Below are 13,395 nucleotides of genomic sequence, written 5' to 3' on the forward strand. Positions count from 1 at the left end.
AGGTGGGCAGTCCTGGTGCTCAGAAGTTCCTTTGTGTGCCTGCATAAAGGAAGCCTCCTCTCGGGTCTCAGTCCTCACTCGGCTCCCTGCTCTGGTGTCAGCAGTGAAGAGGAGGAGGAGTTATCAGATGTGTCCCTGGCACACACAACCCATTTTACTGAGAGGTTTTCTTACTTAAGTGAAAAGACGTTTAAAAGCCAGTATTCATTGCATCAACAGTGCAAACATCTGGTGTTTGATAGTCCAGGGAACTGTTAAGGGTGGTTTTGAAAGTCAGTGTGGTGTTTTGTCAGGAAGAGTAGTTCTGATTCTTTAAGAATTGACTTCTAAAGGGACTTTGAGTGTTTAGAGAGATGACTCAGAGAAGAGCACTGTGCTCTTCCAGAGGACCCACGTTTAATTCCAGCAGCTCACAACTGCGTATAACACCAGTTCCGAGAGATCCAACACCCCCTCTGTTGCACAGACACATAATAATAGAAATATCGGTTATTGGTATGCTTACATGCATAGAGAACAAAGTCTGGATGAAGCCTGTGATTGTGCTCAGTGTTTATTTTCTTTTGTAGGGCTTCCTATATGCATATAGTATTAGTACCATCATTAAAACCACAATGAATCTCTACATGTCCATGCAGAAGCCTATGACCAAAACCTCAGTGAAGGCACTGTGCAGGCTCATTGAGCTTCTCAAGGTAAGTATGTGCTGTGCTATCTGCCTCCGTGACTGGACAGGAGAGTGCTTGTGGTTACGTCAGCACAGACAGGAGAAAGGGAACTTAAAATTGAAAGAAAACACTGAGAAATGACCGTGAATGATAATACAGGCGTTTCTTTATGCGGGTGTGCGTTGATCGCCTCAGTACCCAGCCTGGCTCACCTTAAATGTGCTCAGATTGGTACTCCCTGATGTAATTGCTGTTTAGCCGACAGTCAGGAAACCATCTAGCCCAAAGCCTCACTGAGTACTCTCCCAAAAGTGAGATCTGGGTGTGGACCTGCATCTACATTACTGTAAAATGGAGAGAATTGAGGACTGTGTCTAAATCTTCATTGGCAGCTAATCTCAACAGATAGGAAGAGTTCGCCTCGGTGTTACTAGTAATTGTCTTACTCATGGAAGTGTTAATAGACAAGTTGCATGTGCTAATATTTGTGCCATATACCCATTATTTAGAAGTGTCCATACAAAATGAGGTCAGTTTACACGACACTGTTAATTGTAGTTTAGAGAAAGCACTGTGGTTTTGTTAGGAAGCAGTGTTCTGACAGAGTTGATCATGTGACTTCAGACTTGGTGCACTTAATGGGGTGTAAAATGTTTCTTAGCATCAATCCTTGTAGACAAAAGAGACCAGCTATGAAATTAAGATTCAGATTTGTTGATAAGTTTCTAGTAAAAAGAAAATTTTATTTACTTAGAAGTCTTTTTTTCTTTATTTTTTAAAGCTGTGTTACCAAATACCTTTTTGCTTTCCTCTGAGATGGGGTCTCACTGTATATCAGTGTCTTAGTTAGGGTTACTGTGGCTGTGATGAAACACCATGACCAAAAATGTTTATTTCATTCTCAGTTTTACATAACAGTTCATCAGAAACAGTGAGGGCAGGAACCAACACAGGGCGGGAACCTGGAGGCAGGAGCTGATGCAGAGGCCATGGAGGGGTGATGCTACATGACTTGTTTCCCGTGGCTTGCTCAGCCTGCTTTCTTATAGAACCCAGGACCACCAGCCAGGGATGGTACCTTCCACAGTGGGCTGGGCCCTTCCCCATTAATCACTAATTAAAAAAATGCCCTCCAACCAGATTTATTCTCTCAGTTGAGATTTCTTCCTTTCAGATGACTCTTGCTCGAGTCAAGGTGACATAAACCAGCCAGCACACTCATGGCAGTTCTCCTGCCTCACCCTTCTGAAGACGGGTATAGGCCTGTTTCTCCATACCTGGTCTTAAGTCTTTAGTAGGTACAAGTTGTTTGGACAGTTTTTAATAATCAGCACTTAATAGTTAGTGGTAGTGACTTTTTTTTAACTTGCTATTTGGGAAAAAAAAGAAAAACAACCCATACTTGCTTTTATTTTGGTTTTCTGTTGCTTGTGCAAAACAAACCAAAACCATATCATTGGGTCATGTGGAATCTGGAGTGCTATGGAAGAGGATTCTAGTGTCTCAAGCCTGTCTTCTCCATCATTATGCTTGTGCCGTTTTGTCTGTCTGTAGGGGCCAGAGCTCAACCTTAGATGTTGATTGAGTTGTGGTTTTTTGTTTGTTTTTTCAAGACCGGGTTTCTCTGTAGCTTTGGAGCCTGTCCTGGAATTCACAGACCAGGCTGGCCTCGAACTCACAGAGATCCACCTGGCTCTGCCTCCTGAGTGCTGGAATTAAAGTTGTGCACCACCACCGTCTGGCTGATTGATTTTATTTTGAAGCTGTTTTTTGTTTGTTTGTTTTAAAGACAGGGTCCTGGGGCTTACAAATGAGGCTAGCAAGCTCCAGGAATCCTCCTATCTGCCTTCTAAGCACTGGGGTTGTAAGCTTGTACCCCCATGCTTGGACATTTTTACCTAGATGTGGGAAATCAGACTTGGTTTTTATGCATTTGAGGTAAACAAGCACTTGAAGACTGAACTGTCTCTGCAGCCTCAGGTTTGTTTGTGTTCGTGTGTGTTTTGATATTTGCCCCCCACCAGTCTCATTTACAGATTTCTTCTTTTGCTTAGGGTCATGGAGGTTTTCTCTAATGATTTTGCTTGTAAATTTTAAGTTAATTTTTCCTGAGTTCCTTTTGTTTCTTTTAGGCAATAGAGCATATGTTCTACAGGAGAAGCATGGTCGTGGCGGATTCAGTGTCACATATAACCCAACACCTTCAACATCAGGCTCTTAATTCTATTGCTGTAGCCAAGGTATGCAGATTACTGTGTTCTCTGTGCTTGGCGTAACTAAACTATAGTGTTCTTCTGTTCTATCCTGCATTTCCTGATTTAGCCTCTTTATTTTGTTCCTGCAATGGATTATTTCTGTAGTGCTTTATCCATTGCATTTTGTAATCTTTAGGGTTACCTGAATTGTACCAGAGAATAATTATAATCTCTGGGAAATGACCATGAATGATAATACAGGCGTTTCTTTATGCAGGGTGTGCGTTGATTGCCTCAGCACTCAGCCTGGCTCACCTTAAATGTGCTCAGATTGCTACTCCCTGATGTAATTGGCAGTCAGAGGAAACCATCTAGCCCAAAGCCTAGTTTGTCATAAAGCCTGGGTGTTCATGAACTTCCTGAGTGCTCTCCCAAAAGTGAGAACTGGGTCTACATCACTGTAGAGTGGAGAGAATTGAGGACTGCCTGTGTCTAAATCTTCATTGGCAGCTAATCTCATGAGCAGGAAGGGAAAGGTTTTGAGACTCGATTTTGAATTCTTTCTTGTTAGTCAATTGTTGTGACTGTGTTTAAGCCCTGCGTCCGGTGCCCTGGCAGTGCTGAGAGGCAGTTAGGTAGCTGATTGAGAGCTCTGCTCCCCTGAGTGTGCCAGGGAGAACAGAATAGAGAACTGGCTTTTTCTCTTGGAACTTAACAATGTTAGAATCGAAACTTAATAATTTTCTGTTTGATCTTTAAGAAAAGAGTAATTTCAGACAAAAAGTATAGTGAACAGCGTCTTGATGTGCTGTCTGCTCTTGTTTTGGCCGAAAACACCCTAAACGGACCAAGTACGAAGCAACGGCGACTTATTGTTTCTTTGGCATTAAGTGTTGGCACACAAATGGTAAGTTTATTACTCTGATTCACAGTTCATGTATTATTCTAAGAAATTTGGCATTACTGTGTTATACTTCGTGTTTTCCCTTCTCGCTGATAGAAAACCTTTAAAGACGAAGAGCTCTTTCCCCTTCAAGTGGTCATGAAAAAGCTGGATCTCATCAGTGAGCTCAGAGAACGGTAAGTAGAGCTGGGTCATGCCAGTCAGAACCCCGGGCGACAGAACAGCCTTCTCCCTCTCCTCGTCCTCAACACTCCCCTCTCCTGGCCTCCGTTTTACTCTGTGGTCCAGGCTGGCCGCCCAGTGCTGAGATCACAGGCTGTGCCACCACGTTCAGCTCTTGTTCTCTCTGGCAGGGAGAATAGGCGTGAGTTCCACAGGGAGCATTAGTTGCTCTGTCACCTCTGTCTTACAGCGTTGTCCTGCTCAGCTTTGCTTTCACAGGAGGCATGAGTCCTCTGGAAGAATTGGTTCACACGAGATTGAACAGTGTCCTTCAGGGTATTGGGCAGGTTCTTTAACGCTTTGTTCGTTGCAAGCCACTGGAAGACTATGATGCACCATTTTATGTAGTTTTATATTTGGAGATGAACTTCGAAGTGCTGTCTCAGAGGCTGGCCGTTGGGCCAGACGGACTTGATGAAGGCTTGTTTTTGCAGGTGTTTGGGATGCTTTTCTAAATTTTTCTCATTAAGTGAGTGCAGGTTTCCTGAAGGTTGAACTATCGCGTTACAGCACAGTTTTCATTTAATGTTCATAATTTTCTCTGCTGTTCTGAGAAGCTGATATTTTTGTAGTTAGTGGTATTTAATTTTCAGTCCTTGAGAGAATTATGGACCTTCACTCTAAGATACCTGGGGTAATTCTCTTCTGTAAGGAGTTAGTCATTTGGTAGCAGAGACAATCTGTAGGCTCTATGTGACAGGTTTATTTGGTCAAAAAAGTACTGAGTCTCACTGGGTAGCCCTGGCTGTGTGGTCCAGGCTGGCCCCCATCTGACAGAGGTCCTCTTCCTAAGAGCTGGTGCTGAATAGAGAGAGCTGAGTGCACAAGAGTTGGAGAGCTAAGGAAACATGAGGGATACCAAGGTCTTTCCTTTTAAAATCTGTTTTTTACTTTGGAGACAGGTAAGTTATACATGTAATACAGTATTATTTCAGATAATGCTGAAAATAAATTAATTTACAACATCTCTTTAATAATTAGTCTGAGCCGGGCGGTGGTGGCGCACGCCTTTAATCCCAGCACTCGGGAGGCAGAGGCAGGTGGATCTCTGTGAGTTCGAGACCAGTCTGGTATACAAGAGCTAGTTCCAGGAGAGGCTCCAAAGCCACAGAGAAACCCTGTCTCGAAAAAAAAAAAAAATAATAATTAGTCTGAGTTTTTCAGCAGTCTTAAAACTAAAGCATGTACAGAATTTTGATAATGTAGGCTATTGAAATGTTTTATCACCTTTGTTCAATTTGAAAATGACTTTGTTTGGTAATAATGTTGGGTGCAGTGATGCAGAGAATGTACAATGAGGAAGACAGACCTCTTCCCCTTAGAGTACAGAAAGTCTTTCTTTTGTGTTGTTGAGGGGACCACTAATTACCTGTTACCTTATATTGTAGAGTCCAAACACAGTGTGACTGTTGTTTTTTATACTGGCACCGAGCTGTCTTCCCAATTTATTTAGATGATGTATATGAAAACGCTGTTGATGCAGCTAGATTACATGTAAGTAAACAGTAATCTAAAAGAGTAAACTTCATTTCTTGCCACTTTTAAGTTTCAAATAGGTCATTTGATTTAATAAACCTTCATAAAATTGACCTGTAATGATATTTCGAACATTATTATGCATATCCAATCAAGGTTTATATAGTCCATGGAAAATTGTGTATCAGTTCTAATGAAATTGCTTGTTAACTCCTCTACATATGGTTAGCCATTCTAGGCTCACTGGATTGAGCTTGCCTCAATAGTCTTGATATTTATTGTTGCAGGCTGTTAGGTTACTCAGTTTCTTTATGGGAGGGATGTGACCGAGTGCTTGTGCAGTAGACTAGTGAGTGTCAGCTTTTCTGTGTGTGTGTGCATGTGTGTGCGCTTAAATCGTGTGTTTCAGGTTTTTAGAAAAATAAATCAGTCATAGAATAATATTCTTTTCCTTCAGGTCAGAGTTTTTGCCTTTGTCTGTAATTAGCCTTTACAGTGTTGTTTAGAATAATTCTGTTGCTTTCTAAACTCGGGTGTTTTAATTTCTTGACAGTACATGTTCAGTGCTTTACGAGACTGTGTACCTGCCATGATGCACTCAAGGCATTTAGAGTCCTGTGAGCTACTTCTGGATTGCTATGACAAGGAAATTATGGAAATTTTAAATGAGGTAAGATTGTGTTGAAGAGAAAGCTGGAGATCAGTACTTGGGAAGGTAGGTAGCCTGAAGCCGTCTCCACTGAATCAGAAATTATTTAAACAAACCTGGATTTTAATAAAGTGCACTTGTAATTTCAGCACTCAGGAGGTTGAGGCAGGAGGATTATGAGTTCCAGACCTTGACCCTTGTCTAAAGAAAGCCCAAACTAATTATTTATAAATTATAAATTAATTATAAATAATTTTTGTTTGGAAAATGAGATTAAAAATATTCAGTGTGATGGAGTTATGAAAAATTTTATATGATGTTATTCTTTTTTGGTTGTCCTATGTTATCAAACCTTGCAAATGAATCTAAATATTAATTAAAAATAAAATAAATAACTGGTAATATATGTAACTCTGATAGGAGAAGACGATTGATTTAGTTCCCTGACAGTGAATTGTGTGTATGTTTTAATGTGTGTAGTTTGTATGTTTGTGTGTGTTGTCTCTCTTTGCACCTGTGCTGTGGTGCAAGCGTCCTCACAGAGACCAACCTGGGGTGTCTGTCCTTGTTTTGAGGCAGGACGGGCAATCCACAGACCATGCCAGTTTGCTGTAGAGCTTGGGGTATTTATTCTCTTGTTCACTGTCTTATGCTCAGATCCGGCTCAAACTATTGCATCTGACTTTAGCAGTGTTCTGGGGGTCTAAACTCAGGTCCTCACACTTGTTTACAAGTGCTTTGGATCTGCCCATTCATTCCCAAAGTCCTCATGGTTTAGGAGAATTTGTTCAGATGTACTTTGTGTGTATCTTCGTTGCTTGTATATGTGCATGTGCACCATGTGCGTGCTGCCCTGTGATTGTTAATGATAATTCTAAGGCAATCTATTTTCTTTGTTGCATATTGCAGGATCCTTTTTTACTGCTGCTTTCCACAAATTTTATGCTTTATATTATATATTCATGTGCCTTATAGTGAAGCCATTGGTCATGCTATTTTTCATGAGAATTAAATTTAATTTCATGAATTAATTAAATTCATGAAAATGAACCTCAGTATTTAGCTCTCCCCCCGACTTAAAATAAATAGTTACTAGTTTAAAAAGCAGGATAATTTAGTTTTTCAAGCAAAAATAAAATATTTACCATTGAGGGTTTAGCATCCTAAATCAGAAACTAGTTGGTCAGTTTCTCCTTGGTGAGCTATGAAGGTCGAGGAATGGGCAGTAGGAGCACCGCAGTGGTTGTCGTCCTGAACAGCTCTCCATTCCTTCTGAGCAGCATTTGCTGGACAAGCTGTGCAAGGAGATTGAGAAGGACCTGCGGCTTTCTGTGCACACGCACTTGAAGCTGGACGACCGGAACCCCTTCCGAGTCGGCAGGAAAGACTTGGGCCTGTTCTTCTCTCTGAACCCAATTCGGTTCTTCAGTCGCTTCATTGATATTCGAGGTGAGTGCTTCCTATGTCTCTTCTGACCGAGCAGCAGGAGACCTGGGGCCCTTGCCCCTCATATTTCCTAGCTGTGTCCCTCTTGTGGTGTAGCTCAGGCTTGCCCAGGGACCCGTCTGTAGCCCAGACAGACCTCAGACTCTACTGCTGCCCTCCACACACTGTTCTGTTGTTGTGGTTGTTTTTAAATTCTTTGAAGATAAGGTTCACCCTCTAGCTGAGACTAGTTTTGAACTTAATGCTCTTCCTGCCTCAGCCCACTGAGTGTTGAGCTTTGCACATTTTATCTATTTGTCCGTCCGTCCGTCCGTCCATCCATCCATCCATCCATCCATCCATCCATCCATCATTCGATCGATCAGTTGAGACAGGGTTTCTCTGTAGATTTGGTGCCTGCCATGGAACTCAGTTTGAAGACCAGGCTGGCCTTGAACTCACAGAGATCCAGCTGCCTCTGCCTCCCCAGTGCTGGGATTAAAGGCATGCACCACCACTGCCCAACCCTAGCACATTATTTTAAAGGAACAAATCAATTTTAAAATTATGTGTTCTTTTCAGCTTCATTTCTCTTTTCCTGATCATGAATTAAACATGGCATTTTGTGGGTTTGTTTTGTAGCGTATGTAACTCACTACCTAGACAAGACTTTCTACAATCTCACAACAGTGGCCCTTCATGATTGGGCCACTTACAGCGAAATGAGGAATTTGGCTACTCAGCGCTATGGGTTGGTTATGACAGAGGCGCATCTTCCTAGCCAGACTCTGGAGCAGGTATGTGTACAGTTCCTGATGTGGTCAGACAACATGTCAGTATTCATTCATGAAACCTCTCTCTTCCTCTCACACACACACACTTCTTTTTAGACTCAGTTATTTTATGGGTATGAGTGTTTTGCCTGTATGTGAGTATCTGTACCATGTGAGTGTCTGGTGTCTGCAGAGGTCAGAAGAGGTCAGATCCTTGGAACTGAAGCATCTGTGGATGGCACTGCACCACCATGTGGGTTCTGGGAGCAAAACCAGGTTCTCCCTAAGGACAAGGCTCTTAACCACTGAGATAGCTCTATGTCCCCTTAATGTAGTTCTTAAGAAAAATTTTTGTTACATAAATCTCATATTTGATAAGGATAAAATATTAGATGATACTTAATGGGCTTTGCTAAAGAATTTATCATTGCCTTCCTGGGCATACTCTGTTCTGAGCATATGAAATAAATGCAGACATATATATACACACACAGGCTTTTTAGGAATCTACAAAGATAGTGAGATGACTTCTGCAGAATTCTTAGAAGTATAGACAAGGCTGGATTTTAAATGGGTGTAGTATATTAACTTTAACAAATTAGAAAAGCAACTAGTTATGTGCAAATTGCAAAGAAGCATTTGGTTTTGCTAATTCAATTAGCCAATTTATAATATGTCAGTATTTTATGAATGTAGCAATTCAGGGTTATTTTATGTGTAATTCTTTTTAAAGTAATCATGTTAATATTTATCAAAAGAAACCGTCTGTCCCAAAATCTGAGTACCATAATTTTTCTTTAACTTGTTGTATTTATGGATTATTTCCAGAATCGTTTTGTGCCTCTTTCGCTCATGTATTTGAGCATATAGAATATGTCTAGAGAATCCTGGATAATGAACCACGTCTAAGGATTCAGTTCATAAGCTTATAGACTGGGGGAGATCAAACGTATGTGGAGAAACGTCTGGGGTAGCAAAGGTCCAATGTGTGAGTGTACTGTGGTGACACTTTGAGCACTGGTTAGCACAGCTGTAGAGTAATGTGTGGTCTACCCCAGTGTTGGGGAAGCACGCGGAGACAGGAGGACTCTACTAGAGTTAAAGTGTTTGGTGGCTGGAGAGATAGTTTAGCATCCAGAGCATTTACTTTTCTTGCAGTGGACCTGGGTTTGGGTCCCAGCATCTACATGCTCACAATGGTTTGTAACTTCAGTTCCATGGAATCCGGTGCCCTCTTCTCATCTTTGCAGGCACTTTCACGCAAGTAGTGCTCAGACATATGTAGGCAAAACACCCATACACATAAAAACACCCATACACATGTACATACACATACGTGTATACACATAAAAAAGGTCCACATGTACATACACATACGAAAGGTACACATGTACATACACATACGTGTATACACGTGTGGCAAACGCCTTTGATTCCAGTTCTGGGGAGGCAGAGGCAGTCAGATCTCTGAGTTTGAGGCCAGTCTGATCTACAGAGCAAGTTCCAGGAGAGCCAGGGATACACAGAAAAACACTGTCTTGAAAAACAAAACAAACAAATGTGTGTGTGTGTGTTTATAAAGTGATCTGGGGGCTGAAGACACAACTCAGCATTTGAGAGCATACACTGCTCTTGCAGAGGACCTGAGTTCTGCCTCTAGCACCCATACCAGAGGGCTCACAGCTGTTAGTCCAGCTCTAGGTGATCTAGATGCACACCCCACACACTTTCATATGATTACAAAAATATAACCAAATCTTTAAAAGGGATCTGGTCTACTCAAAAGAAGCATAAACTTTTGAAATTAGACTTTCTAAAATTCCAGGTTTTGTCTGTTCTAGCTGTCTGACCTGAGAAGACTATCTTAGCTTTGTTTTCTTTTCTTCTGGTGTTTAGAAGAGTAATACCTGATGATTTTGAAAATTACATATGAAGAGTAGTTCTTGTGTAATTTCAGAAAAGTATTATACATTTTTATAAATGTATGATGTCTTTTAAGTAACTTGGAATCTAGTCATTAGTTTACTTTGTTAAAAGAAGAGAAATTGAAGGTTAGTTGGGAGATAGCTGTGCTCTGGGTCTCGTGAGAACATGGGGGATAAAATACAGAGCAGCAGACTCAGGGCTGTGTATGTGGCTCGTGGAACTTTGGTGGTGCCTTTTATGTAGTTTAAAATCATGCAGACGGCTAGGTGGCCGTGTCATTAGTAAGGAAGAGTAGCTCATGCATGGCTGACTAACCATGCTCAACTCAGTCATGGGTTTCTGTGTGCATTGTGTTGTAGGGGCTTGACGTTCTGGAAATTATGAGAAACATTCACATATTTGTCTCTCGATACCTCTATAATCTCAATAATCAGGTGAGTGGAATTTAGAAAAAAGGTTTTATTTGTTGCTTTGTGTTTTAAGGCAAGATTTCACTCTGTAGTCCTGATTGACCTAGAATTTACATGTAGCCTAGACTGGCTTTGGACTAATGCCTCCAGGATGCTGGGATTACAGTAATACACTGCCATGCCCACCTGAAACCCAGTTTTCATAGGGATGACTTTATAATGGAATGCCCCAAAGACCAGGGATTGGTTTTTCAAGGGTGAAAGTTGATAACACGTGTAAAACAGAGAATAATTTTTTTAGAGTTTTTTTTTTTCTCCCCTTGAAAACAGGGTCTTACAATATAGCTCTGGCTAGCCTGGAACTCTCTAAATAGGCCAGGCTAGCCTTGAATACAGAGTTTTATGTGCTGGGTGCTGGGCTTAAAGGAGTGCACCACCACAGTTGTTGAGATCGCTGGATATTCTCTACTGTAGTGTGGCCATGTCCTCTTAGTGGCCTTTCTATTAAATTATCCTTGGGTTACTAACCAGCATTTGGGATAGGTGTACTCGTACTGTTTTAAACTTTGTGTTGGGTTACTAACCAGCATTTAGGATAGGGGTATTCTTACTGTTTTAAACTTTGTGTTGGGTTACTAACCAGCATTTGGGATAGGTGTATTCTTACTGTTTTAAACTTTGTGTTGGGTTACTAACCAGCATTTGGGATAGGTGTACTCTTACTGTTTTAAACTTTGTGTTGGGTTACTAACCAGCATTTGGGATAGGTGTGTTCTTACTGTTTTAAACTTTGTGTTGGGTTACTAACCAGCATTTGGGATAGGTGTATTCTTACTGTTCCTAAATTTGTTTGCATTTCAGATTTTTATTGAACGGACAAGCAATAATAAGCATTTGAATACTATTAACATTCGACATATTGCTAATTCAATTCGGACACATGGGACAGGAATCATGAACACAACAGTAAGCATCTTTTGTGGTTTTCGTGGGTAATAAACTCTTGCTGAATTTAGTAATTTGGAAGATTTTTTTATAGAACATTTTAATAAGCATGCACTGCTTCCTGTTTATATCACACCTGAATTTCCACTATTTTTCTGATAGTATGAATAAAAATATCTGTTGTTACATTGTGTTGAATTTGGTGGAAAAGGCTGTATTAGGTTTCTTAGCCCTCTGGGCCATATTGTTAACAGTGGAAGTCAGTACACTGTATGTTAGTTCTCTTGTACTCTCTGAAATGAATCACTGGGACTGGGTTACTTACTGTAATTTGTGATGTTTTTAAGGGTAGAGAATGCCTAATTATTTAATAACCATGTTCATAAGCCATTTACTAAAAATATTTTGACTCTTACTTGAAATGGGCAGTTACTTGTAGAAACCACTAAACTATTTTTCCTCTCATAAGGTATGGCTAATTTTATGTGCTTATAAAGACCATTAAACTATTTGTAGTGAGGGAAGGGTTATGAGGAGAGGACTGGAAGCCAGTTGGGTCATTTTGGTGCACGAGGAAGGCTGTAGTTTCTGAGGTGGTGTGTGGTACGACCAGAGCTTTCATCAGTGGTCGCCAGTGCAGAAGCGAGATTCAGAGTCAGCATTACGCATAAGGTGTCCTCAGGTAGGGATCTCCTCTGAGCCTTTAAGAGTAAATAGGTTATAGAGTCCTGAGGAGAAACGCTTTCCTCCATTGTAGCAAACCAGTGTTGGTAGTAGATTCTGTGCTTATCAGGCGTTTACGAGGCGCGGGAGTGAGAAAAGCAGACGTTTTCTGCCTTCTTGGTAATAGAAGAATATTGATATGCATGTAAGTTACCTAGGCAGGAGATGAGAATCAGAGTGGCAGGTTACCCACTAATAAAGCGGGAAAGAGAGAACAAGAAAAGTAGAGAAGACCAAGGCAACTATGCCTTAAATGTTTATGTCATAAGTAAGCACCCTTTTCTGTAAAGAGGGAAGTATAGACAGTACGTTGGCCAACACCCTTAGTAACATTTGAGAGTAATGGCGTAGGGGTTGGTGTAGGCTTCCATTGCAGTACAGAATTGATACTCGAATCCCAGCTCACATCTCGCTCTCTGAAGACTTGTGAGTTTGGGTTGGGCCTTTAGATAGTCATTCTCAAAGCACCTGCACTCTTGAATTTTAGAAATCATTGCAGTTGTGACTTAATGATTAGTTAGTGCATGTTGAAGTTGTTGCTACTCTGCTTGAATTGACCTAATGAGAGCAGAGACCTCTAGAGTGGAACAGGCACACTGCCTTGATGTGGACGGCTTCAGAGCCAGCTAGACGAGTGGTCCCCAGCTCCTGTCCCTTACTTGCAGTTACTTGTAGGGCTGATACTTTTTCCCAGTGTAGGTCTGAATCCTAGCATGAGACTGTCTCCCCCCGCCCCCATAGGAGGAGAGAGCAGCTTGTATAAGAGAAGTCTGTAGAAACTTCTATGAATTTGGGCACTAAAAACTATTTAAATATTTCAACTCCATTACTAGTTGAACTTCATAAATAGTACTTTTAGATCACTTACTCTGTACCATTTATTTGAAATTTCATATTAACTTTTCATTTTTTAATTTTATAGGTTAATTTTACCTACCAGTTTTTGAAAAAGAAGTTCTATATATTTAGCCAGTTTATGTATGATGAACATATCAAATCCAGATTGATTAAAGATATTCGATTTTTCAGGGAGATCAAGGACCAAAATGATCACAAGGTATGCTGTGTATTCTTAGTAC

The 13,395-nt window shown here is 40.9% G+C and overlaps 1 protein-coding gene across 2 annotated transcripts in view; it reads left to right on the forward strand.

The window, feature by feature from the left end:
- Washc4 (WASH complex subunit 4) overlaps positions 1-13,395 on the forward strand; it is a 49,613-nt gene that overhangs the window by 22,564 nt on the left and 13,654 nt on the right. For both annotated transcript variants that reach the window (XM_075954140.1, XM_075954141.1), the window contains exons 15-25: positions 570-695; positions 2,801-2,908; positions 3,624-3,770; positions 3,864-3,943; positions 5,378-5,483; positions 6,019-6,135; positions 7,395-7,563; positions 8,182-8,336; positions 10,598-10,672; positions 11,510-11,614; positions 13,239-13,373. In XM_075954140.1, coding sequence (XP_075810255.1) covers positions 570-695; positions 2,801-2,908; positions 3,624-3,770; positions 3,864-3,943; positions 5,378-5,483; positions 6,019-6,135; positions 7,395-7,563; positions 8,182-8,336; positions 10,598-10,672; positions 11,510-11,614; positions 13,239-13,373 — 1,323 coding nt within the window. The remainder of the gene's footprint in view (positions 1-569; positions 696-2,800; positions 2,909-3,623; positions 3,771-3,863; positions 3,944-5,377; positions 5,484-6,018; positions 6,136-7,394; positions 7,564-8,181; positions 8,337-10,597; positions 10,673-11,509; positions 11,615-13,238; positions 13,374-13,395) is intronic.

The sequence above is a fragment of the Microtus pennsylvanicus genome, chromosome 20 (assembly GCF_037038515.1).
Source record: "Microtus pennsylvanicus isolate mMicPen1 chromosome 20, mMicPen1.hap1, whole genome shotgun sequence".
Classification (NCBI taxonomy): domain Eukaryota; kingdom Metazoa; phylum Chordata; class Mammalia; order Rodentia; family Cricetidae; genus Microtus; species Microtus pennsylvanicus.